Source organism: Cyanistes caeruleus, chromosome 13 (genome assembly GCF_971803275.1).
Source record: "Cyanistes caeruleus chromosome 13, bCyaCae1.hap1.1, whole genome shotgun sequence".
Taxonomy (NCBI): domain Eukaryota; kingdom Metazoa; phylum Chordata; class Aves; order Passeriformes; family Paridae; genus Cyanistes; species Cyanistes caeruleus.
The window spans coordinates 3667432-3694395 of NC_141713.1; the positions used below are offsets into that span (position 1 = coordinate 3667432).

A 26964-nucleotide genomic window follows, 5' to 3' on the forward strand; every position below is an offset into this window, starting at 1 on the left:
TTTTTGCCTTCCTAGAACTTACTGTTAGCAAAACCTTTTTTTTTTTTTTGTTAGGAACTATTAAGTCACACTACTAGACTCTGCCCACGTTGCATATGTGAGAGTAAATTCTGCTGAAAGGGGATTTGTTGGCAGAAATTAAAGGAAGGATGTACACTGTTCTGAGTTATACTGGAAGCAAGCTATAAAGAAACCTTGAAGTATCACTTCAGGAAGAGAGAACTTAGTTGAGTTCCCTGGAGGACTAAGAGGAGGTGGGAGGATGCTCCTCTGCTGCATCCCTCACAAAATTCTGATTTTAAAGAATTTTTCTGAAGAGGTATTCTCAAAGGGGAAGTAACAACCTCTGCCTAACAACTTTCCAGATGGTCTTTGAACCATTGAAACTTGTCCTGGCTGTACACTCTGATATACAGTGTTAAAACAGAAATAAAGAACCAAGAGAAGAAATACATATTTTCATTGGAAAGCACGTACAAGTTTTCCCCAATGTTGCCATAATTAGGATTATAGAAAACTGGGAATGGGGGGAAAAGAGATGGCTGATCCTGCTGTCTGAAAGCTCAGTTTTCGAATTTGTAAACAAAACAGGGGAAAATAAAAAAATCCTGCCGGCTTCCTGACAGGCAGGGCGTGTGGTTTTCAGTCAGAGGAGCTGATTCAGTTGGTCTGGCTTTTGCGAGGGAACAACGAGAGGAATAAATTGCTCTGAGAGGGTGTAAAGAACTTTCCTTTCCTCTAGAAAAAGTTGAGCAAACATGGAGCACTGAGTTGCATGGTTGAAATTTGGTGAGGTGTGGAAAGGACACTGGTTTTCAGCAAAGTATGATGTTTGTTCAGGGTGTTGTGAATTCAGGAGTAAGAGTTGCCACACTTTAAAGACACCTCTCAGTCATAGTGAGGTTTAAAGGAGCTGCGAGAAGCTTTATGAGGAGCGATCTTGGCAGTTCTCAATGCTGTCGCTTGCAGAGAATCTTCAAATACTTACAGGCACACCTTGATACCTTATGTCTTGTAGGATCTCTGTTGATGTGCCCCACTACAAGAGCACTTTGTTAAGACCAATTAAATGTATAATATTTTTATAATACTTGTGTTTTGGAAAAATCAATATGACCAGTTTCCCTTTGAAATGACAAGAAGCCTGTTGTGCTGACAGAGTAGAACGCATTAGGAAGTGGTGCTTTGTATCCTCTCAAGAGTAATGTGCTCTTGTTTTCTCTTAATCAGCAGGATGTTCTCCTGTATGTCAGATGTCTTAGTTGTTTTTGTGATCTCTGTCAGAGAAAAGTGAGGGGGAAAATGTCAGAGGAACAGAACAGGTTTAAAAGCTTTATAACAGAGAAAGCCTGCAGCCCTGCATTTCTGGTTAAGTAAAAGTGGTAATCACCACCTTAGGGTTGGACACTTCGTGTTTATGTTTGTGCTTCAAACAATAAATAAAAGAACAACTTGCCCTTCAGAAGAACATAATGTGTAGCCTTTTGAAATACTCTGGAGCATAAGGGATATAATTAACCCTTTTCCCTTTAGCGTGGTTGTGTTTCAGAAGCAAGATGTCTAACACATCTGAAATTGCTTATTTGCCAGTTCACTGAAGTAAGGATTTTTCAAGTTGATTGTCTGAAGATCCGACCTCTTCTTCCTCCCTCCATTGCCTTCCCCTCCTTCCCTATTTTCTGAGCTGCAGTTTCCAAATTTGTAATAGATCGAGTAGTGGTTGCCTTTTTTTTTTTTTAAAGTTTTTAACTTAAAAGTAACCATTGAGAAGAAAAGCTTACTTCCACTCTTGCTCAAGGCTACAGAGAATACATCTTGGAAGTTCAGTTCACTTGTCCAGGCTTTTCAGAGGAATTTTTAAGAGATGCTTTTGATGCAGTGAAGGAAGGGCAGAGACTTGAAAGGCCTGACAGCACAACCAGGATTTGGTTCAATGCATGAACGAAACCTCTTCCTGTGATCCTTGAATATTTTGCTTTACTGATCAGGTGTTGGGTAGCACAAATCAATACTGAACTGCTCCCTCAGATAGTTTTGGTCTGAACTGTTCCCTCAGATAGTTTTGGTATGATTCAGTGAAAATAAGCTCAAAAGAGACAGAACCTGAAATGCTTCCAACTCTTTTTTTCCCATCTTGACTCTCCTTGAAGTATGTGAATTAGTGTGAGAAAGTGTCTGTAGCTCCCACCGGGTCAAATGGAGGTTGAGATAAAAATACTCATCTCTGTATGTATTGTAATATTGATCGTCATGTGGTAAATAATTCCTTGGCAGCAGGATCGCCAAGTCTGATGTTTTACACTTCATTTGTAAGTTCTGGTGCAGTCTTGCTTCTGGCTCTGTGCTGAGACCTGCTTTTTGTTCTTTGATGGATATCTGCTTCATTACTTCCTTTTGACCAGCCTTTTCTTTCTGATAAACCATCATCCTTTGGATTGGTTTAGCTGTCTGGAGCTCACTGGGTCTGTTAGTCACAGCTATTCTCTTTTTGTTGTGACATTTTAATAAATTAACAGTCTCCATGAGGACCCATTCCTGTTTCTCACCTCTCATGGCATGGGTGTGCACCAATTCACACCGAAACAATGATTGTTTCCCGGTCCCTTTCTCTGAATGTCATTGTTTCTATCTGTTTCATTGTACACATCTTTTCATAGTGCTACCCAGCTCAGTCATTCCTTTCACTTGGGGACCTCCTTCTTTGGGCGCTCATGGTTTCTGGGGAGGACTCGGAAGTTTTCTGTTAAAGGCAGAGTGGCCCTTTCACAGATCTGGGGGTGGTTCCGAATTCAGGACTTTGTTTGTGTCCTAAATTGCTGGTTAACTGTGGAGGCAGTAAGGAGACCGAGTCCTGGTTTCTGCCTCGGAAGCTGAATGAAGCTGGCATGTGGTAAAGCAAAGCACTGTCGGCTCAGATGTGTTTTCTTAACATGGAACCAACCAGCCTTGCACAAATACCGTGGTTTTCTTTCACAACAGCGGAGCGAGGCCGGCGGAGCTGTCAGGCGGGTGAGGCGAGGCCGAGGGCTGTCCATCACCTCTGCTCCCACACCAGTTCACCTGCAAGCTGGAAAGGAGGGGGTGTTCTTGTCCAGATCCTTTTTACCTGTGCTTTTCCCCCCCTTCTTTTACTTTATGTTTTTCTTTCTCTAGTTTGATTTAAAGCTTTGTGTTTGGACGTGCATGTGGCACGGTTACCCAGTGCGGTTGTGCCACCGATCACCCGCCCTGGCAGCACAGCTTGTGTTGGCAGGAGCTGTTTGGCTCATGTTGTTTGGGCAAGCAAGTCATAACTACAGGCAGAAGAATGCTTTTTTTTGGGGGTGGCTGTAGTGGCACAGTGGAGATGAGATTCTTCTTCTATCTCCCAGATTGGCAGCTGGTTTTGCTGTTGATGATGGTGGGGAAGGATGTGGGGTGCTATAATTAGTTGTGGGATTTCAGAGCTTGGAGAAACCTTCCTTGTTTCTGAAGGCAACAGTCTCACCAAAACTTTTTTGAACGTAGTCTGGGTCCAGAGAGAGGTTTGATGCAACCCTGTAGCCTAATTCTGAAGTCTTGTGAGCAGCTTCTGCCCGTGTGTTGGTTTCCTTCTCATCAGGAGATGTTCAGAATGATTTTTTTGGGTGGTCCCTCTGTTTGAGAGACGGCAGCTATTGAGATCAGTTAATACTTTTTTGTCTATCTTGCAGAATATTAAGTGTCTATATTGTTATCATGATAAAAGGGTCTCTGAATGCAATGAAACTAAAGAATATGTCACTTAGGTTTATATATTTAGGAGTGTATTACAATCCACAGGGTTCATGTGGTTTCTCTTGCTTCCCTTTGTCTGGTTCCTCCTTTTATCTGTTGCAGTGGATAAAGTTCACTGTTTAATTTTTAATCTAAGTTCTCTAAGGAAAGATTTCTTATCATAGGTTAATTATAAATGTATTTTCTGTAATAAATATTAAGTAGTACGTTTGTTAATACTTTGCTGAAGAAACGCACGTGCTCATTGAGGTTCCAGGTGTTCTAGTGCTAAACCACCTTTTTACAGCAGTTGCCCACTCCACAGTTCCTCTAGGGAGGATATCTTTAATTCCATCAACCAGGTCATGGCAGTTAAGTTCTATTGCAGTTAAGAAAATCTGAGTCTAAAAACTTCTAGTGTGTCATTTCCCCCCTGCCCGAGATGAAAATTGATTTTTGAGAGGATGAAATCCCTTAAGATGGTGATCTTTGCAAATACTGTGCATTTCAAGAATCAGTTCAGGTTAAACCTAGAAAAGCATGTTTAGATCCACCTTTTCCTGGTGAATCCAACAAGCTGATTTTAAAGATAACTTTAAAGTTGTGTGCCTTAGATAAAAATCTCCTTATGTGTACATCCCTCTGTAGATATCCACTATAAAAACAAAGCAAAACTTTCACTTGGTGGTTTTTTTCTCCTTGATGTTACCCATATTTTCGCACTCAAATTTCTTCTAATTTCTTACGTTATCTTCTTCTTCATGACCTGAACAAATACTGAAATAGTACCAGGGGGCTGGCTACAGTCAAGTGTTTGTTCTTCATTTATGCCTTTAGGTAGGAGAGGGTTATATAAACAAGGAAAAGGGTAAAAACAGTGATGAAGACTGAGCTCTTCATCTTGGTCTTGCCTTGATTTACCTCCTGGAATAAATCTGTGCTGCTGCAGAGCCCAGTGAGGGGAGGTTCCTAAAGTTGGGAGTGTCTAGAGCAGCATCCAGGTTTGATATTGCTGCTTGGTTTGTCCTAGTCCCATCTCTTGTAACTTCCTGCACCTCTTCCCCCCAGAGTTGCAACACAGTTCTTGCAAAACTCTTCCCCCCAGTTTTTGCTGAGCAGGGGGGTGGAGTAAGTAATCCCTGATGAGGAGCTGCTGAATGAAAGGTGCCATGGATTTATTTGTCTCACCATGTTGGACCCACTGCTTTCTCACGGGGGAATTTGTTAGAAACGCCTCAGGGTAACCTGTTGCACCCCAGGCTCTCCAGAAGCACCTGCCAGAGGGTGAATAGTAATTCTCCTGCTTGCTCTGCCATTCCAGTGCTCTTCTGATAAAAGTGGATATGGTGACGGGAGTTGCAGTTGCCAAGCAATAGAACTCAGCAGAGCCTGGCTGGTTTAATACCTGAACTCTTCTGCTCACCAGAATTGCAGTATCGTGCATCACCCACAGTGCTTCTAGGCAGTGTCTAAAAACTGTATAAGGTTGGAAATCCAATGTCTTGGGCAGTATGTAATTGTAAAATAGGCACTGTGGGCTGAAATGTCACTTTGAATCTAAGTGTGGAAGGCGGCTGGAAGTAAACCATTGGCTCTTCTCTTTTTATCAAGCTGTATATATTTAGATTATTTTACTTCTTATTTTTACTGTTTTACAGTAAGGGTCAATCAATTGCTGATGAGAACATCTGCAGAGATACATTGAAAATCCTGCTTAGATATGTTGAAATTTGTATACTCAAGCTTTCCTTGTATTTTCAGAGAAATTAAACTCCTGGAGTTCCAGTGGTTGACTGTGCCTAAAGAACTCTGGTTTCCCATGCTTAACCCTGTTTATCTGGTAGCTTCTCATCTGTGTGCATTAAGGATGTTTTGTTTGAGGAGAGACTCACCTTGAGTGGTATCACAGAGGTGTTTGGTTCTCTTTTTCCGTGGTTATTGTGCAGTGATGCCTCTGAGACATTAAATACCGTGTGAATGCTGCCCTTGTGGTACAAAGGACACTTCCCTTGGTTGGGCTGTGTTTGTGATACTAAAAGCAAGTCAGAAGCATCCAATTCACCAGAAAAGTGAGTTCAGGTAAGAACTCCTCCTGGGATAGCTACTTTGGTTTACATTTGCCTTAAATTGTGTTCTGGTGCAAGTGTTTTTGGTTGATAAGGCCTGAACTACGTTACTTTGTGTCTGGCGCCAGCCCACATGTTTTACCTTGTATTTGGAGAGGAAGGTTCTTTTTTCAATCTAGTTAGCTCATGGCTGGAAAGCCCCACAGCACCTGCATATATGTAATTTAATACCTTTAAAGCCCTTTTTGGGGATTGCAAGTTGGTCATATTTTAACTGCCTTGAGAAAGCAGGTTACAGCATGACCTGTGTGATTTTTAAGCTGTGTAGCTGCCATGTGAAGGGAGGGGTGGGAGAGCTCCCTGTTCTGTTAAATGAAGTTTGATAGCATTAACTTTTTCTTCTGTTCACTTAGATCATCATTTTTTTTTAGCATCATGTTAAATTTCTGTTTTGGTGGAAATTTGGGACTAATGGAAGTCTTGGTTCAGTTTGTTAAAACAGAAACATTGTTGTGGAAGACCAGAGAATGTGAGATTTCTGTGTTTGATTGCTTAAGAGCTGGTTAGCACAGCATAGTAGGGCTCTGTGTTGCATATTGTTAAGAGTAATTGCATCAGACTTGTAATTTTTGTGTGGATCTATGACTCACTGTTAAATCCTTTGCTGACCATTATGGATGCAATTGTATGTTATGATACTGTTTTGTCAGTTGGGTTCTAATGAAGCCTGAATGATCTGGCCTGATTAGCCAGCCATTTTTGAAAATAATAATACTAAAAAAAAATCCCCAAAAGCTTTTAAAGAGTGACAGCTTTCCTAGATTACTGCAGGGTGGCAGGCAGCTAGGAGCATGGTAAAGTCTTCCTAAATGGGAGTTGCTGAGTCCAGCCACATGATGAATTTTCATTCTGGAAGAATTTGGCTGCTTATCCCAGCTACCTAAGTGTATATCCCATAGGTTTCTGTCAGCCAGTTGCTGAGTCACTTGGATGTGCAGACAACTGTTTTAAAAACAAATAAATAAAATCATGCACACAACTATTTTTTTTTTAAGGTGGAAAGAACAGTCCCCAGGAGAGACAATTTTTGCTAAGCTCTATTGTCATCACAGATTGTGAAACATAAATTCAGTGTTATAAACAGCTTGTAATTTCAGTCTTCCATTTTTGCTTTAGCAGGCATTAGACTGAAGCTGCTGGCATTGGGTTTAAACATTATTAGCACCATTAAAAATGTTTTACTCTCACAGTTATTGATCATAACGTGCCACCTACTCACTTGTATGTTACATATTTTGTGTAGAATGGCACATGCTCATTTTGTGGTGCTGTCAGGGAAGTTACAGTGTGGGATAAGAAAAAGTGCAGAGGTTTGAAGTCTGTCTCCTGTGAGGAGGGGCTCATCTTTAGTGATTTAGGCATTACCTCCTTTCTTCTGCAGATTTTCTATGTTGTTTGAGTTTTCTCACAAACTGGACCAGGCTGTTACTCTGCAGTGTTGCAGGGGATGATGCTGAAGTTGCATTCAGCTGGTGCTTCTGACAGCTTTCCCTTGCCTATAAATGTATCGCAGCAGCTTGCCAGAGGTTAGAGTATTCAGCTCCAGCCATAGTAAGGTTCAGACAATTACTTTCAGTGTTTGACACCTACGAGGTGTTAATGGGTGAGGAATTTGCTGGTGAAGTTCATCTTCGAGTAAGCTGTTCTTCTTCTTTGGCATCGACCCTTACAGGCATTGCCCATAACATGGGCACTACAGATCAGGGTTAAAAATTTGCTGCTTCTTTTCCTGGCTTTGCTAGCTAGGGGTTCTGGGTTGGATGTTATCCTCCCTCCATTCCTGCCCTGTGCACCCACGAGGATGAGCAGGAATCCATGCCAGCCGAGCCACTGCTGTGCTATTTCAGCAGCAGGGGGTAATGGATGTGGCTTTACAGGAACCCCCGAGGGATGTGGTGTATCAGAGCTGTCTTGGTCAGGGGGGATTAATTTGGGGATGACTTGTCATGAGGATGCTTTCACGTGAGCTGGGCTAATTCTAGACCTCCTTGCTCTGGTGAGCTGTGTAGAGAAGGCATCAATCAGTGTTATTAAAGGGATTCAGTTCATTTTGTTGGCTCCATTTTTGCTAAGCTGCTGTTCCTGTTGATATTCAAAGTAAAATGTTGGCAGCGCGAAAGCAAGCGAGTTGAGGGACAAAAACGTTTTTTATGCTGAAATTTTATTTGTGTAAACTTATGGGGAAGTTGGAGGAAGTTCATGGAAAGCAATAATGCCAGAGATATCTTTAGCCAATGACAGCTGAAAATTGCAAGAGCAAAAAGGCAGAGACAGTTTTAGTTTGTGATGTGGGTTGTAGCACTTTTGTGTGTTATTTTTGTGAATGTTTTGTTCTGGTCAGCGTGGTAACACAGTGACCTTTGGATTTGGAATATATAGTTAGTAGAGTGGCAGAAGAAAAAATTAAAGTAGGATGTGTGTATTTTTCTAAGGACTGTGGGAGACAAGGAAAATGTATGTGGAGAAGGGGAATCTAGTTGCCTTTTAAAGTATGTGCACTAAATTTGATTGGCCTCTTATGACACCACTTTTTCCTTCCAAATCTGGGTGAAAATAATTCTGTAAAAGGTTGATAGGAGTGATGAGTAGCATGAGGTAAATTAATGATAATATACTATGTTTCTCAGAAATTACAAGCTACATTGCAATATAATCTCCAGTCCCGTGAGTGTTTTGAAGATCATAGTGGTCTGGCTTTGTCCTTCAAAGCTTAACTTGTAATTAAATGAAAAAAAACCCCAAAAACCCAAGCCCTCCTTCTTGGCCTTAGATATGTTATGAAGAATGTTCTCAGGACTTAAATTCAAGTGGAAACAGTGGGGTTTTGTTTGGGTTGGAGTATTCCCTTTCATGTTTTGAAAGCCAAAGATGGCAGTGTTGTCCTAGTGCTGGAAATACAGAAGTTGAAATTCAATTATGGTCTTGCTTAGCAAAATCTAAAATGATTGACATTTTCTGGGTCGTGGGGTGCCTTTTATCTCTCCCCTTCCCACCCTGAGAGATGTAGCTTCATAAAATCTTGGTAAATGTAAAGAGGTTCATGTAGCATATTCAATGAAGAGAAATAGTTCAGTGGGTAGGGAAGCAGCTTGAATCGTGATGTAGATTTAGTTCCCTCCTTGTTACTGGTTCTGACATCCCAAGAGGTAACACAGAAGCTGGCTTCCCTGGGAAGAGATCTAGTGATTGATGTGACACATACAGGATAGGTGAGCTTAGAGAGTACAGAAATTTTGTGGGAGGTTGTGTAAGTACATTAAAGACACTAAAATATATATCTCATTCATAGTGTCACTATGGAGGCAAAACCAAGAGCTCAGTGGGTGGTGGAATCCTGTGTTAATGTAAAGTGTCATAAGCAATCTCTCCAACCACTGATTTCTGTGAACTCCACATTTAATTTCTTCTTTGCAGAGTATGCAATTAAAGAATCCTGAGACTTCAGTAGTAATTTTTTTTTTCCTTACGTCTGCAAATGGTGCAACTGTACTGAAACTTTTCATGGGCTCGAAGGGAAATTGTGGTTGCTAAGCTGTTCCTTCTCAGACTTTTGAGCTTTGCCTTCCATGTCATTGAAACTACTGCAGCAAAGAAGGCTTAGACCCCGGCCATGGGCTGCAGTGACTCTGTTTAGTGATGACTGAATAACACTTAAAAGGGGTTTGTTTTAAGGGCTAGATGATAGTCCTGATGGCTTCCTTAAAACATGCATAATTCCTAGGAGTAAGAATGAAGAGAGATATAAAGATTAAGTTATACTTTCCCCTGTTTATAGTCTGTATGGGCATCACATATTCAGACTGTTCCTTCTGTTTTCATCGATGTGTCCTTCTGCTTCTCTTCGGAGCAATTACAGACATGTAGGATAGAGGCTCCTTATAAACCTGATGATTGACTTTATCCTAAGTTCAGCTCCTTTTTCCTAACAAGATTCAACCTTTCAGTGTCTTCGAGGAATTTTTTTAGAGCACTAAAGTTTTTTCCAATGTGCCGGACAACCCCTCCATTGAGTTGATCCAGTAGATAGTAAACATGTCAATATGCAGCCCATGATACATTATGCAGCTCTAAATCCACGCAGTGCAATAAACATGTTTTGTTGTTGTGAGAGAGGGATGGGAACTCTGGAGATGCTTGCCTGAAAAGGGATGCTGCATGCTGGGAATCTGGGATGAGGGCAGCTGGACTGCAGCCACATTCAGTAGCTGTTTTGGACTCTTTCTTTACAAGGACCTGCCATAGATTAAAACTAAAAAACACATGATGAAAAGGAAGTGGCTCTTTTGGGAATAAATAACAACACTGTTCAGAAGATGTGCTGATCTCCCAGAAAGACCCACAGCTCAGAGCTGACATTACTGAGGGGTGATGTGGTCAGGCCTCTTTCATTAGAGCAGTTTGGGAGAGAGCAATGTTCTGCACTCAGTAACATCAGCTCTCTGCTGACCAGAGAACAGCAGTAGCTGTCTGGGAACGCCGACCTCTCCTTGGAGTGGAGTGTGCTCAGAAAAGCCATTATTGGCAAAGTGAGCTGTGGTGGTGTGAGCAAGCTACTCTCTAAAAGTAGAACCAGCCACAATTGTCTTCTTGTATTAAGCCTTGTGGTTCTTTCTTTGTGTGGGAATTCATCCAGCACTGATGGTAACACACTGTGCTTGTTACCAACTGTGCAGAATTTCAGGGTAGATGAGAAGTTGAGCAACCTCATGTTCTCCCTTAAAAAAAGAACCCTTTGGAACCTTGTGGATCACAGACTTGGCCCTCAGAATGGGTATCACAACTCCTGGACAGGAAAAAAAATACGGAATTAAAACAGTTTCTGCACCCTTAGTGGGTTTTTTTTTCAGCAACCAATGTAAAGGTATGATCTTTGTAAAACTGCAACACTGAAGGTATCCTCATTTAAGATGAACTTTGCATCTCTACTGTGAAGTAAAGGAGACAGTTCTCACAGAAGCAAAGTCAGAAGGGGGAAAACAAAGGGAAATCAGAAATCAGGAAACCAGGAAAAAGGTGAGTGTGAGTTGATATCAAGGTTACTGGTGAGATGCTCATGGCAGGCTGTCTATCCTCATTCTTGTTTCAGAGATGTAAAGGACTGCTCAGGCTGAAGAAGTCTCTGTTGCTAGGGAAAGCCTGACCCAGCTGGAGTAGACTTGTGTTGAAAAGTCTTTAGTATTGTGAAAGGGATGTGCTGGATTGACTTGGTGACTCAGAGCTGCCTTGGTGCTGCTTTGTCTGAGACCTTTCGGTGTTGAGAGAGCCAGACAGTGGTGGTTGCTCCATCTTTAACTTCTGGCTAGTTGAGAGGATATTGAGACTGTGCAGTGTAGTACAGCCAATGTCATCCAAAAAAGTAAAGGGTCAAAGACAAGGCTTAAAATGTTGAGGAGTGTGGGTTTTTTTAAAGAAAAACTATATAGTTGTGTTTCTTTAGAACTTCTAAGTGAAGCAACCTGGAGGAATGCAAAACTTGTAACCACACCATGATGAAATTGCTTCTTGTAGGAAATGAATCCTTCTCTTATTAAAGCCAGTGAATGTGTGAACTGTCAATGCTGCTCATGAACACCTTGGTATTGATAGTGAATTAGTTAGTGAATTATCTATTAGTGAAATAGATAAATTTGTGTCCAGCTGGGATGTGATGTAGCAAGAAGTTGTAGTGTAGGGTGAATGTTGAACAGAAAGCCTTCTGCTGCTTTGTCTGTGCTAGCATGAGATTTTGCAGAATGAAGGGAAGGGTTCCTTCCAAAGACTGAGGGGCATCAGCCAAGTCCTTTCAGGAGTCACCAGTGACCTGAAGTAACTGACAGATATAGGAGAAGAGCGAGGAGCTGCTGTGTGGAGTAAATGACTGTTTGTAAATAGAGGATGATGAGATAGCAGGTGTTTCTCAAGGTGACAAGGCAGTTCTGCATGTCAGAATGGTTTTAATGATCCAAGTAAGCTTTGGCAAATCATAGTTAAGGTTGAGTGGAATCTGCTGGATCACTGCACTCTGTGACACAGCTTGTTTGGAGCCTGCCCAGCCTGTCCTCAGCAGCGGTGTTGTGTGTGTGTGTCTCTGTGTGTGTGTCTCTGTGTCTCTGTGTATGTGTGTGTGTGTGTGTGTGTGTGTGTGTGTGTGTGTGTGTTCACAGCCCCAGCTCTGCTCCCAGCCAAGGCACCACTTACACGGAGACTTGCCAGGAGGCTCTGCCAGGTCAAGGAGCATTAATTACTCTCGTCGTATGAACCTGTTACGTGCAATCACTTTTCCTGGTAGTTCATTGACCCCATCTCAGTTACATGAGCAGGCTTGGATCTGTTCTCTGACTAGGAATGGGCTGCAGGTCGTCTGGATGACTGGGGTGTGGAGTGGGTATTTCTATTGCCTTTGGAAGTTTATATGCCCTGCAGTTTGCCCATGGGATGCTCCCAATAAAAAAGAGCACAAGTGGGCATCTTGCTGGATACCAGCTAGAGCTCAGGGCTTCTGGACTAAAGAGCTGTTTCCAGGGTGAAATTTATGCTTGTCTAGGTCAAGAATGCTTTGCTTCTCTTCAGTATTTTACCATACTGGGGAGTTATCTTTTAAACAAATAAATACATTTGTCTTTTAAGAAAAATTTCTGACTCTGAATTATGTACTTGGTTTAGGCCAAGTCTGATAAATGTTAGACAGTTTAAGGAAAGGCTTGGAAATCTGTAGGCAGCTGAATGAAAACAGCATGAATCTGACTATTGGTAATTATCCTGGGTGTTTATGATCTCCCCAGAACTAGTGGGGCAGGGTAATAAACAGCTGTTGCATTTTTATGTTCTGTTAGTGAGCAAAATAAATACATAATGGTTAATTTCCAATTCTGAATTGAACGTGAAACAAAGGCAAGTAATCCTAGTCATATTAAAAAAGTTCTCAAAACTGGAGTATCCAAAACTGTTAAATGGAGTATAAATGTTCTAAAGAGAATTTTCTGTGCACTTCATTGTGTCTGACAGACCAGTTTATATTGTAAGTCCATATAGGCTTTCTCTCAAATGGCATCCAAAGAAAACACAGCACAGCCAGATGGAAATTGGAGTTGACTTTGAGCTCTGATTAATTTGTTTTTCATATAATCCTTTTCAGGGCAGCGAGAAAAACGTGAGAAAAAGATGATGTATTGTGGTATAATTAACTCTGGTGAACAATGTGAACTTTAAAAGAAATTTCTTTTAAAAAGTATCTGCTTTAATGGAAACTGATTTTTCCAAGTGTCAGGATGGCCCACAATGCTTGTCCTATTGCACATTTGTGTCTCTGCAGTTCTCATTATATGTGTAAAGTTCTGCAAAACATAACTCACTAGATGAACTAATAAGTTCTTAAATCAAAAATGTCAGCAACCACTCATCTATGATCAGTTTCTAATGTGGGACCCCACTGGACTTTATCCTTTTCCATACTAAGGGAATGAGGTTTCATAACTGAGGCGAGCGCATACTTTTGCCATAAAGCTCTAGAAATTTCATTGATTTATAAAAGCATTAAGTATCTAAAATTAAGTAACTTTTGAGCTGAAACAAACATAAAGCTAAAAGCAGTATGACTTTGAAAGCCCAGCCTCAAACAGAGACATGAACAGATATATAATGCTTTAGTTAATGGTTGCTGCCATTTCTCTTACAAATTGTTCTTTAGGGTATTGTAACTCAGCTGTTTTTAAACCCATCACTCTGGAACCTTGCCTGCAAAATGTCAGCGCAAGTGCAAATTTTATTTCTTTAACAAAATAAAGGGCTTGGAGCAGTTAGGCTTTCTAAACTTTTATGGCAGGAAAATAAATTCCACTACTTTTGCTTTGCCACAGCAAGAGCCATACTGTTCACCTTGGCCTGCCAGTAGGTAGAGATGGAAACCAAAATAGTTTAAGGGCGGGCACTGTGTGTTTTAACTTGCCTTTTCAAAACGAGAGAAGCCCACTGTCAGCCTCTGGGCAGAGGGCACAGTCCCCAGGGTGAATGGAGGGTTCGTGGCTTTAGAAGATGATTTCTGAAGTTGAAATCAAGATGTGGGTACCAGCTTTAAAGGAATTTAATAAGGCTTGAGGTTGTTTTTCCTATAGGTTCAGGGGAGAGCCCCTCACTTCTTCTGCACTAACCAGTGCATCTCTTAGCAGATTGACTACCTTGGACTTCTTTAACATTGTCTCTCTTCCATCTGGCTTCTAAAGCTGGGTACTGCCAACTCATTCACCCTTTTTAGTGTTTTCCTGAAGTTCAAGCCTTGACACGTATTCCTGCAGTAGAGTCCAGTTTTTCTGAAATCAGTATGTACGAAAATGGGGATTTGCTGTCTCAGTGCTCATAAAGACCAAGTGTTCCTGGTGGCACATTAGTCTTGGTGTTTATTATTGTTTTTGAAGGTATAAGGAATAAACTTTCTTGCACATAGTTACTTCAGTGCAGCAAGTCACATTTAATAGCCTTTGCTTTCAGCTTGAATCTTTACAGAAGGAAGATTAGGTAATAGTTTGTGTAGAAACATCTGTTTCCTAACAAAGATCTTGCCCTATATTATTTTTTTATGCTGTCCCTCTAACCAGAAAGTCCTTTAGTCTTTTAAAGACTTAGAAGTCTTTAAGTCCTTGTTGGGTATTAGAGTTGCTGTGGTTTTAGCATGCTCATGCTCTGGATCCTTTGTTAGCTTAAGTTATTAGCCTTAGATAAGTGTTGTGGGATGGAAGGACTGGTTTCTATTGTCAGCACAATTTCTGAATCTCTGGACAATTTGTCTGGGTTAGAATTTAAGTTTTTTTGGCTCCAGTGCTTGTTTAGACCTTTCCCTTGTCTGAGGAAAAGATGTTCTTAAAATAATTAAGCCTAGCATGCATTAAAAGAGAATCTTTCCACAAAATTGAATTGCTTGGGGTTTATTTGAGTTTTGGGTTGCTTAAATAAATAGGCATTTTGCTTTGTTTGCTTACAAGCAACTTAGTATCTCTAATGGGGAATCTTTTTTCCATGTTTTCCAAAGAAGACCAGCTCTGAGAGTTTTGAACAACAGCTCTCTACACTCTGTAGTTCTTTGTTTTACATCCAAGTGGATTGTATGTGTCTAAATATTACATTATTAACACACATGTCTTCCAGCCCCTTTAACATCGTCATTGTGATATGTCTCTAATATGGAAAGACTTAATACATAGATTTATTAGGGAATAATCTTTTTGGTCATTGTTTTCTTGAGAGTTCATGGAGTTCAATCTGCTGTTTTCAAGGAAAGATTCTTCACTGTGATGCTGCATGTTCTTGTAAATAAATTTATCCTGTGTTTCTTAGAACTCAAGAGACTTCTTTATATCTTGGTGCCAAAATTAGTGAAACTTGGTTTACTGGAACATGCAAACAGGGATTCAGTGCAATAAGTCCAAGCACTTTGTTTTCTTCCCAGTCACAGAGCAGGAAGTGCTGACTAGCTTTCCATGGATTTAGTGTTGTTGCTGACCTACTGCAAGGCCAGTATTCCAAGAATTAGGGCTTGTTTGGCGTGTGACCCTGGAAAGAAAGAGTGATTTGAGGCCTAAGTTGTAATTTTCTGGGAAATGCCCTCTTTGTGTGCATGTGTCTTAAGCAGGGCGGGGAGTGAATTAGTAACATAATGACCAGCGGATCGCTTTCTGTTTTACCTGAGTGGCTTGAAGTGATGTGGCTCAAGCCCTGCTCTGGGCACACATTCATGAGCTAAATTGAAGCAGGGTGTGCAGATGCATTTGGTTTATCTTTGTATTCCTCAGCTCTTTTCATCAGCAGTAATAAACCAACGTTCTCTGTTGGTCGCAGAATGCAGGGAGAGCCGCCATCCCTGTGCTGCTCCTGGTAACGTTTAGTGTGACAGGTTAAATGAAATGAAGATTCCATGGAGGTGTAAATCAAGCACTCATTTTCTATTTTAACACTGCAACCTAGGTAAAAATTTTATGGCCATCAGAATATCCTTGTTGTGTTCCAGTTTCAAAAGGCTTAGGAATGCCTTATTTATTAACTTTTCTTCCTCCTGCTCCATTTCAGTTTGCGGGCCAAATGTTGACATTCGCAATGATATCCATGAGCTGAAGCGCCTGGAGAACTGCACGGTGATCGAGGGTTTCCTACAGATCCTGCTCATCTCCAAAGCTGAGGATTACCGCAACTTCCGCTTCCCAAAGCTCACTGTCATCACTGACTATTTGCTGCTGTTCCGTGTGGCAGGCTTGGAAAGCCTCAGTGATCTCTTCCCCAACCTCACAGTCATTCGTGGCAGGAACCTCTTCTACAACTATGCCTTGGTTATCTTTGAAATGACAAATCTGAAAGAGATTGGGCTTCACAACTTGAGGAACATCACCCGCGGGGCCATCCGGATCGAGAAGAACTCTGATTTGTGTTACCTCTCCACGGTGGACTGGTCTCTCATCCTAGATGCAGTGTCCAATAACTACATCGTTGGGAATAAACCTCCAAAGGAATGCGGGGACTTGTGTCCGGGAACAATGGAAGAAAAGCCATTGTGTGAGAAGACATCTATTAACAATGAGTACAACTACCGCTGCTGGACCACCAACCACTGCCAGAAAAGTAAGATATGAGTAGATATCCTGTTTTTGTTACCCCTTAGGGAAGTAAACATTTAATTTTGTGGTTTTATTTTAAGCTCTTCAGCAGCTGAAACTTTTATTCTAGTTGCGTATAGTTTACATGAGTTATCCAGTTGCCACATAAATAGATTCTTCCCCAGTCAATAAAGATTTGTCTCACTTAAATAAAAAAAAAAGAAAAAAACAACAAATCAGCAACTGTAAAACAAACCCAAACAAACTCCCATAGTTACTTCCTCATGGATGAGGTGGAAAGTGTAAGTATGGAATCAGTGCCATTGTAGCAAAGCTGGAGGCAGCTTTACCTCCCTTGATGACTTTGGCAGGAGGTGGCCATCGAGTGCCATCTCCTCCTGCTGAAGTGACATTCCATGTGTGCCAGAGCTGTTGCCGTGCTGAAGCTGCTCACTGGACTTTGTTTTTTGCTTCTCTTGGCATGTAACTCCAGACATTCCTGTAATGGTAAATCCTGTACGTAAGGACTTGTTTACTGACATAAATTTTCACAGTACTTTCTGTAGAGTCAAAGAGTCCATGAATATCTTGATTCCCAGTGAAGTTACCCTTGCCTGTTTTATTCTTATCTGGCAGGTTTATGTCTTTCTGATAGCAAGTATTAGCAAAAACAAAATCTGATCTCTTCTCACTTTTTAAAAATAGAGTAAACAAACACATAGTTTACTCAGGTAACATGATTACATGGCAGGCTTTTTGAGTTCATCCTGTAACTTTACGAAAGCTGAGCCCTGCAGTATCAGTAGGGCTTAATTACAGTCCTCACTGGGAGGAACAGTTCCTAAATTCCACATGCAGTCTTGACCAAAGCTGCCATAATGATAGGAAACACCACAGTGTCAGAAGTCAGGACTATATTCAGGTTACCTTCATCTGGGATGTTATGTTTTTCTAAAGTGGCTTGTCAGTTTCTTGTGGAGTCCTCCTGTTCAATTAGAACTGCAATTAAAGTAGCTCGTGGGGCAGTTTCAGTCAACACATGCCAAAAATACCTCTGCAAAAAGGCATTTGGAGTATGTGCTTTTATCAATACTTACAGGAAATAAAGTTCGTTTTTTAAACAAAGCAAAGAAACCCCCTCAGCCTGCTACTGGGAGACTTTGTGCTTTGCCCAGGGTGAGGGGAGTTTAGCTATGAGTCCTGCAGGCCAAATTTATGTCTTCATTAACAGAGTGTAACCCTGTTGTCTACAAAGGGTGACTGAGGTGACTCCTGTGCAACCTCATTGCCCTCAGTGGTTTGAATGGATGTAACGAGAGTGTATTTAATGAGCTATAACAACTTACTTGCTTTCTGTTAGGTGCTTTGCCTGTTTGGAGTAGAAGAAAGTAACGTGCAAAAAAAACTTTTTTGGCATCTAAGGGACTGTTGAAATAATTTGGATCCCAAATACGTGAGAAGAAATTTGTGTAAATAAAATGAGGTCATAGTTAGACTGTGATAGCAGGACTTTGAAGGCAAGGGTAGGTAATGGAGTTTTTTTCCATATATGCTTTCATCTCCTTTCATGGGAGATTGTGAAGAAGAAAGCAAGTGTTGGAAAAGAGCCTTGAAAGGCTTGTTAAGAGCATTACAGTGTGGAAAAACAATTTGGTTTAGATTATCTTAGGATGTACAGCGTATAAAGAAATTATCAAGTTCTAATCAATAAAAAGAGTGAGAAATCTGGACCCATTCTAATCTGTTTGTTGTGATAAGCCACAGACTTTGAGGAAGATGACTTTAAATTTGCAGGCCAGTCATCTAAAAAGAAAACAACCCCAAAGCACTCCTGCTCTGAAGAAAAACAAGGGAGGTATAAAAGTGCAGTTGTTCGAAAGGAAGCTTTTTGTCTCCCCTGCTAGATTGCTCGGGCACTTTGGCAATGAACTCCTGATCAGGAGAGGACTCTTGCAGTACAGAATCACACAAGACATGAAAAAGAATAGAAGGAAGAACATTTCAGTTACTGAGTGTTTCAGTCAGCATTTTCCTACTGGTGGAGATATGACACCTATGTTATTTTCCAGGGAATATTTTTCTAGTGCAGTATCTAATTTAACCCTGACATTCTCCTTGTGCGTCACAGTAATGTTAAGCTGAAAGTGCTCTCTATCTTTCAGGGTTCCATTGTGCCTTTTTATTTTTCTTTGCTCTGGCTCTGTGGAGGAGTGTGTATTAAATCTCTCTTGTGTTTAGATTTTACGCTGAAAGATCTGAAGTTGGTGGGTAAATGCTGTGTGGGAACACTTGGTACTTTAAGTAGCCTGGCTTCTGTTTAGTTTTGCCATTGAGTGGAAGTTGTTTTTTTCCTTCTTTTTCTTGCTCACAAACAAAGGAAGAAGCTTGTGCTTCCTTCAATATAACTTGTACGGGAACAATGCTGAGGGAGGAGGGAGGGAAGGATATGCTGTGTCTGACAGAATAATCCATGGACATTTCTATAGAAGAGCAAGCTACAAAGAAACTGTAACTTTTATATTTTCCTGGGTATTTTTAAGGTTCAGCGTAAAGCGTCAGCAGCTCTCCTGCCAGTTTGGTTGCCCTGGTTTCTGTGTAGTGTACATTCCTTTACCTTCGAGTGCCCCAAGGCAGCAGCAATACTAGTTTGCTCTCTTTGGAGCTGCAGCATGTTGTGTTGGGCTTGGCACGCTCTCTTCTCTCCGACTTGCACCTACTTTTATGTTGGTGTATTAAATGCCAGCTGTGCCTCACTGGGGTTGCAGGTCCACATAGAAGAATCCCTCAAGATAAAAGGAGAGTACTGAAGTTGTTTGTTTGCATCGGTGCTTTGGGGCACAGGTAGAGATGGAAAAGATAAAAACTGAGCGTCCAGACATACAAATGAGACTATGGCCTTTTATGTTTTTCTTTTTTTCTGGCAGTTGTGACTGCTGGAAAGGTTTATGGAAGCTGCTTGCATCTCACTCAGTAACTGATGTGAGAACCAGAAAAACTGTTCCTGCTGTGCCCCTTGCAAGACTTGTGTCTGATGACATGCTACCTCTGCCTGTCCAGCGGTCTGCTGTAAAGAAAACTTTGGTTGTTTTCTGTATCCCTCTTGCTAATGATTAAATGTTGAGATCTGCTGCCTTAGTCACTAGGCCTTTCCAAGCCTGCAGAAACCAAATGTAAATTACACCCTTGAAAGGCTGCCTGGAAGTTCAGGATCCCTTGTCTACCATAACCTTTGTGCTCTTTTTCAAGCAAGTCCAGCTAATGCTTCCTAAGACACTTTTGCTATTGCTAGGGCCACAAGAAATGAACTGGGCAAACTATTTGGGACAGTAATAGCCAAACTAGCAGTGATCTGTGTATAAGACCTGTGGAGCCCTGTTGTGTTTTTTCCCCTATCCTAATTATTTGTCTTCTTACCCCCAGTTAAGCTGGAGATGCTTAGTGCCAAATACTTGCTGGAACTTTTTCCTACCTAGAGAAAAGACAAGGGGTCTGGTTATGGGGGAGATAGGCTATAACATCTGTGAGGAAAAGGGCGTTGGTTTCAGCTGCTGCTTCTGTGGGACAGGATGAGAGCACAGTCTGGGTCCCCCCTTTGTGAGAGAGCAGATTAGAGTTCCCATATTTCCCAAAGCGGGTGGAGTACCCACGCTTTCCATAAAAACAGTGACGGGGAGTATCTGAAGTGTGTGAGGGAGCTTTAAGATTAGAGTTTAGGCATTAAAAAAAGGATGTGTAAGCTGGCATTGTAGAGAGGACACGGATTAGGGCTGTAAGCATTAAGCACTTGGTTCAAAAGAGGTGAATTTGACGTGAAACAATAGCTCATGTAGACCTTGCTGCACAATACAACAGGAGAGAACTTTGAGCTTCTCAATGTGTGAAACTGAGGACCATGGAAAAGGCATGTGAGGATTTGGAGGCCGATGAAGCAGATGGCAGCTAAGCACAAAATGTTTTTAATGAAAATGTATCCTTATTCATTTTTGAATTGGTTTGACAATGGCCCGAGAAGATACGGTGTATGAGGAGCAGGAGGGAGAGAATGACAGTGAGTGGGAAGAGTGGTCCATATGTGCCTTCTACTAAAATGTTTAAACATATGGAGACAGTAACATGATGTATTCTCACAAATATTCGGAATCTGCTCCTGTTTGTTTACACGGAGCTCAGAAGATAATGCAGTTGAGTGGTGTCGTTTGACATGGCTCCATTGACTTGTGCAGTGCTTACAGTGTGCACCAGCTGGGAATCTGCTCCCTGTTGATTCAGCAGAGTAGTGCTGAAAACCATGTGCTGCACTTCCTCCCCCCACCCCCTTTCTCTTCTTCTCTTTCCCTCTCTGAGGAGTGTTCACTATATTCCCCTGTCCTTTAGAAATGGTGAACATACGTGAACTGTGTAGGCAGCAAGAGAGGGGAAGAAGTTGGGAGCCAGAGATGATGAATCAAATTATTCTTATTTTGCTTAAAAATTGTATTTGCATGCTTCTTTTTTTTTTTTTTTTTTTTCTTAAACACTGAAATACAGTAGATATTATATATGTTAGCAGAGAACAACATGCTTTAGGTTTTACTTTTTTAGCAAGCAAATTAGCTGGTCTCTGTAACACTAATCCTACCTCTGCTGGTTTATAAAAAATTACGTATCGTATAAACCTGACCGTATTTTGAAATGGACAGGTTGTTTGTTGGTTGTATCTGGTTGGTATGCAAACTCTCCAGCAAATAAACATCTTCTGAAAGGAGTAAACAGACAAAAAGATGATAATTGTAAAAGGCACAGTTGGTGTCACTGAGTTAGAAAAATCTGGAGTACGTTAAAAAAAAAATTGTTAGTGTTTTCCTTCTGAATGAAGTTTTTTGCTGACTTTCGCTCCCCTCCTGAGAAGTTTGCTCTCCAGCCAGAGGTTTCCCAGAATTTTTATTATGGCTGTGAGAGCATATTTAATTAGTAAGCTGGAATGGCCGCAGAGCAGTTTTGGCCAATCTGCAGTTAATTACTGTAGCAGTGGTTTATATTCTGAGAAAAGGGCTAAAATTAAACAAATGTATATTTGCCATTTTTCTTTGTTCTATTATAAAATGGCATAACCTGGGAAGAATCTTGCAGCCTGCACTAGCCACCAAAAACTATGTGATAATGTTAAGTACCCATCGTGGCTTCCTAGTTTCTTTTGGCACAAAGATTTGTAGAGGACTGTTTGTTTTGAGAGGTCTTTAAATTTGGGTGTTTCATTTTTCAGTATGAAAAGACCATGCAGTGAGCTCAGGCCAGCGCTTTGCTACATGTTCCAAAAAAAAAAAACAACAAACCAACAAACCCAAAAAACCAAACTTTTAAAAATACTTTCAAAAGATTTAGAACTTTTCCTCATATTTTGGAATAAAGAATGAAAAAAAAATGTTTGAAGTTCTTGAAAATACCCTGTGTGTTTTCTACTCACATTTACACACACACACACACACACACACACTTCCATCTTCTGAAGATACTGTGTTTTACACTTGCTTCAACTTGCTTTATCTTTGTCAGTCCAGAGGCTTGTTTATGGTCATGAGGTGATGTGTAGCCACATTTTAGTCACCATCCATGCTGTTGGAGAAATTTATTTTTCTTAGTGTTGTTTGAGATGATGGGAAGGGGTAATCCATGTGTTGTGGAATGAGACAGTAATGGCAGAGGCCATGATTTCAGTGGCACTACAATTCTGTATAGGTGGTGGGGTGATTAAATGTATGTGCCCAGTTACTCTGAGTAATATAAACTCTGTTTTACATAGAGACCATTCTAATGGATTTACTTGAATTGTCCTGTGCCAAGGAACTGTTTCACTGTCAGAAAAAAAGCAACCAGTAGAAATGCAGTTGGGAGGTCACTCATAGGAAATAGTAATTCCTTGATTTTCTGGGTTGTGTGTGTGTTCATTCCTCAGTTCAGTTTCACTGATGCTGTGTGGTAAAGGCTGGAGAAGAAAAGAGTGCCAGTTCTTCCTTACAGGAGGATACAAAAGCATCACCAGATTGCACACTGTGTGCCTGACAACCTTCTAACAGGGAGTGCTTGAAAAGAAGTCCTGATCTAACCTCACATTATGTGGAAGTTCATGGGAGAAGGGAATGACTCTGCAGCCCAAGGGGCCTGAGGCTGTGGAGCAGAGGGGGAGAGGGAAATGATGACTGTGAACACATTCATTGAGGATTTCTAAGATGATGTTTACTTATTTTGAACTTAAAATGAGAAAAATAAAAGGAAGTGCTTTAAAACTTCAATCACATCCTAAATTTACTTTTAGAGGTACAGTGTGTTAGTGATGTTTCAGAAATTTGATAATCTGGTGCTACCTAGGGTTGGAAACTGAATTCTTCTGGTTTTACTTGCAACGTTTTGCTGTTCTTAACGATTTGTTTTCATCCTGGAGTAGACTGAGAGTGATGCTCTCTTTAGAGAATTTTTTGGTTTACTTTCCTGTGCAGCAGTGCCACATTAAATCTATGCAATTAAATACAAATCTAAACTTGAACCAAATCTTTCATTAATGTGCTTAACTTGGATTTCCAGGCCCCATTTATATATATGTTAGACAAATGTTTGTTAAGCGAATAGACAATTGTATTGGATAGTTAATTAGATGTTGTAATGTAAGGCTTTAATTTTATGATGAATTTGCAAAACAACTGGGAGCTGAGACTAGCTAGCAGTGTTACAGGGAAAATGTCAGGGAAATGTCAAGTGTAAAACTAAAAGAAAGCTGTGTTTTTGCTGTGTTCTTGCAGATGTCACAGGGACAAGGCAAACTCAGCCTGGCTTAGCATTTTCTGCAGTTCTCTGTGGCTCTTATCCATGCAATGAGTCCAGCTTGGAGTGGGTTGCAAGTTTTCCTAGGGATTTCAGTTTTGACAGGTAATGCTTGTATGGATGTCAGACAAGGGGTAAACTTGGGCTGCAGTCTTCTTATCTTGGTAGGGGGCCCTAAAGTGATCTGTGCTCCACCTGTCCACTTGTCCCATTTTCATGGAATGTATAGAAATGGATCTTTTGTGATGACTGATATGAAATTAAATTTGAAATGGGCTGAAGGAAAGGGAAACTTAGGTTCAATCCTGGATAAGAATCATATTCTCTAAAAACTTTGAATGGGAGGAACTATTTTCCTATTTTTCCTTCCCCCAAACACACATGAATGTAGGAATTAATTGTCCTTAAGCAGTTTCATAAACTGTTTTTATGTGGCAAACAAGTTTTTCAGTGTTTAACAGTCCTGAAGCAGCCTTTGTTTAGCCTTCTTTCCCACTAATAGTGGGATTTCCTTTTCAAGTCTGTCTATGACTCTGAGAATTAACTTCTAATAAAAAGATGCCCGGATAATAATATGTTAATACAGATTGTTGAATTGCCTTTTTTCTTCTGAGGTGAACTCAGCCTGGTTCAGTTGTCGACTGTCTCTTCCTCCCCCTCCTTTTGAGCGTTGGGAATGGAATGTGCATGTGCTATCAGCCGAGTGCTAAAAATGATTTAGCAATGAGTTTGCCCACCATAAAATGGGGAGAGTCTGAGGTGCCCCAGAGCCTGGCTTTTTAAAGCTGGAAACCATGTGCCATTCTCTCCAATTTTTTTTTTTGTTTGCTGTTTCTTGCTGGGCAAAGTGAGCATGTAGTTACCTGCCCAAAGTACAGTTCTGTATGCCCAGGCTAGTTATTAAATGTATTTGTGTAGCCCTTGACAGTGTAGGCGAGAATGAATTCAGCACATGACTCTTGGGAAAGGCTGGTGTTTTATTTTGGAATTTGGTTGCTGGAGGGATTTGAGGGGTAACTCAAAAGTTCTCAGTTGTTGCTAGTTAAAGTTCATCAGTTTATACTCTTAGGTGGATCAAACTTCTACTTTGTACACCAAGTGTGACCCTCCTGATGTGTTTTTTCCTGGTTGCAGCATATTGGGTTTACAGGCACTTAACCGCTCCCTCCTTGATAAGCACTGCTCCATAGCTGCCCAGGCTCATCTTCCCCCATTAATGGCTTCTCTAACTTTTCAATCAGTTATGGGGTCAATTTGTCTTAATTTGTTTGGGTTTTTTCAAAAATTTTTTTCCAGTTGAAGTGCAAGGCATATAGATGGATGATTAAAGGTTATAGTTTTGGGAAATGATGCCATTTAGGAAGCATGTTTGAAGTGTTGGGCGCGCAGAGAAAGTCTTTTATATCAAGGCAGGCCTTGGGAGGAGGAGATGGTTTTCTATGTATAGAAACTTCCCGTATAGGATAGCAAGGGAAGGTTGCAGGGGGGTTGCCTGTCTCTTTAAGTGGGTTTATAATTGGCTAGGAATTTTTGTCAGCTTAGTCACTGCAGCATTCAGCGGATGAGGGAAAAAAACCACAGGCCCCAACCATTAGGGCCTGGATAGGCTCTGTCATCCCAAAGGAATGCATGTGAACAAAACACTTTGTGCGGTGCAACCGTTGGCCTAAACAGTATTGCATTCTTAAAGCAGGCTCTGAGTCACATGGAGCAGATGGATTGTTTCACTAAAATGGAAGTTATGTATCACTGAGCGCTCCGATGGAGCTTTCAAGTGTGGTTCCAATAGGTCAGGGTGATGAAGGGGTGGAAAGGAAAAAAAAAGAAAAAAAAAATCAGCTCCTTCTTGTGTGGTTGAAATAGTTTCTGTGGTGTTGAAAAGGTAAGAAAGTGTTTCACTTTGTTAATTACTGGCCTGGCACTCTAGCCTCAAAAGTTTCTCCCTAAGATTTCAGACCAACCTGGTCTTAATTCTGAGGCACTTCTTTTTCATGCTACTCAAACTAATCCAAAGAAACCCGTGTTTTGAGGGGGACAAGGAGAGGAGAAAAACCCCACACTAAGCCCCAAACCTGTTGGCTCTTCTCCCAATGCAACCAGCTGCTCTGCTCTTCCCCATCCTGCCAGCCTTTTGCCCCAAAATCTTCCTTGAACCCGTTCTCTTTAGAGCCCACAGTATACTGATCAGTGAGGGAGTAGCTCTGTCCCTGAGGATGCCCTATCCCTTTATTTGGTTTTATCTTTTCCCTTTGAGGGATTTGAAAGGATGTTTCCAGTCTCCAGCCTTCAAAGCGTGCAGGGGAGGAGCTGTGACTTCTGGCTAAACAAATTCAGCGCTGTCAAGTGAGGTGTTTTTTCTGTTTTTTTTCCTTCCTGTTTTGTGGGGAATCCTCTTTAAAGAGTGCTCTAGGATTTAGCAGAAAACCCAGCCTCCAGTTGGTCGATATTGACAACTGCTGTCATTTGGCAGGCTGGCACTGGTAGGAGTGCAGCAAGTTTGGAGGTCTTAATCCAGTTATCACGAAGGCAGGTGTTTCGGAATTAGTGCCTCCCCGTGTTGTATTAATTGAATCTTAAATCATTACAGCACAAAGGGGAAACATTGACTAAATTCCCTTCCATCTCTGGAGCTTTCCTCATGAAGGCAGCACATGAATAGGAAGTCTTTCTTAGAGAAGCTGGTTTACTTTGAGTGCCTGTGAAGGCTGTTTGGCAGAATCAGAATTGACTGGTCCACGTGAAGTGCTACATGCAGAACCGAAATTGCAGTGAGTCACTGTCTGCTCTGTCTTTTGTGATCTGAGAGTCTGGGATAAAGTACTGCAGTGGGTGTTACAGATAAAACCAGTATGCAAATCTCTAATTCAGAGATGAAGCCTTTTTCCTCTTCTTCTCTCTGCAGTTGTTTGTGTGCATTCATTTTTCTTCTGTAGAAAAGAAATTAAAATAATTAGTAATACCTTGCACCAGGAGATGAAGAGAGTGGTGGCAGGGAAAACGAATACTGCTTCCAGTAAACCAGCTGTAGAGAGATTTTAAATTCAAGGGCTGCTTTAGGATCAAGTGGTTTACAGGAGAATATAAGTAATTGGAATTCATTTTACAGATGAAAAAAATCATAGTCTTCCTAGGCAAAAAAATTATTTTTGTCTACCCTTAGGATGCTGCTTTGAATGGTTAGAGTTTCCTACACCTGTCAGATGATCTTTTTAGGAGAAAAGGTGTGAGGGAGTGAAAGAGCATTTTTGGAGTGGAGAATGCAATGGAAATCTTTCAGCATGTCCCTGGTGACAATGAGAGGCCCCTGAAGTCTGTGGTGATCACAGGTCCCAGCTTCTTGCCTGGCCTAAAAGGAACATTTTGCTCTGTGAACCAGCACTGCTATTTTAATCATGACACTGTTTTAATGGTACTCAGATCAGCGTGCTGTACCTGTCCTGTGCTGTTCATGCTCTGGATTCTGGATACAGTGTCCATATGCTTTCCAGTAGATAAATTCAACATCATGCGTGTAGTACCTGAAAACCTCAAGCTGTGAAGCTTTCTTGGTTTTCTTGTCTACTTATAAAATATTTATTGAAATGATAGCTGGCCCAGGATGAGGGAGGAGGAGGAAATGTTGTTCAACAACACAGGGCTCACCCGTCTCCATAAGTGATGCAAAGCTCTGTTTACATTAAGTGTGCTGCAATGGGGTTACTTCAAGGAAGTTGCATAGCAAGAAGCAAAACCATTTGCTTTTCTGTGTGTGC

At 41.1% G+C, this 26964-nt stretch overlaps 1 protein-coding gene across 4 annotated transcripts in view; it reads left to right on the forward strand.

Moving 5' to 3' along the window:
• The window catches only part of IGF1R (insulin like growth factor 1 receptor), a 171063-nt gene that overhangs the window by 15350 nt on the left and 128749 nt on the right, over nucleotides 1–26964 (forward strand). For all 4 annotated transcript variants that reach the window (XM_086849750.1, XM_086849751.1, XM_086849752.1 and 1 more), the window contains exon 2: nucleotides 15897–16442. In XM_086849750.1, the coding sequence (XP_086705876.1) occupies nucleotides 15897–16442 (546 nt within the window). The remainder of the gene's footprint in view (nucleotides 1–15896; nucleotides 16443–26964) is intronic.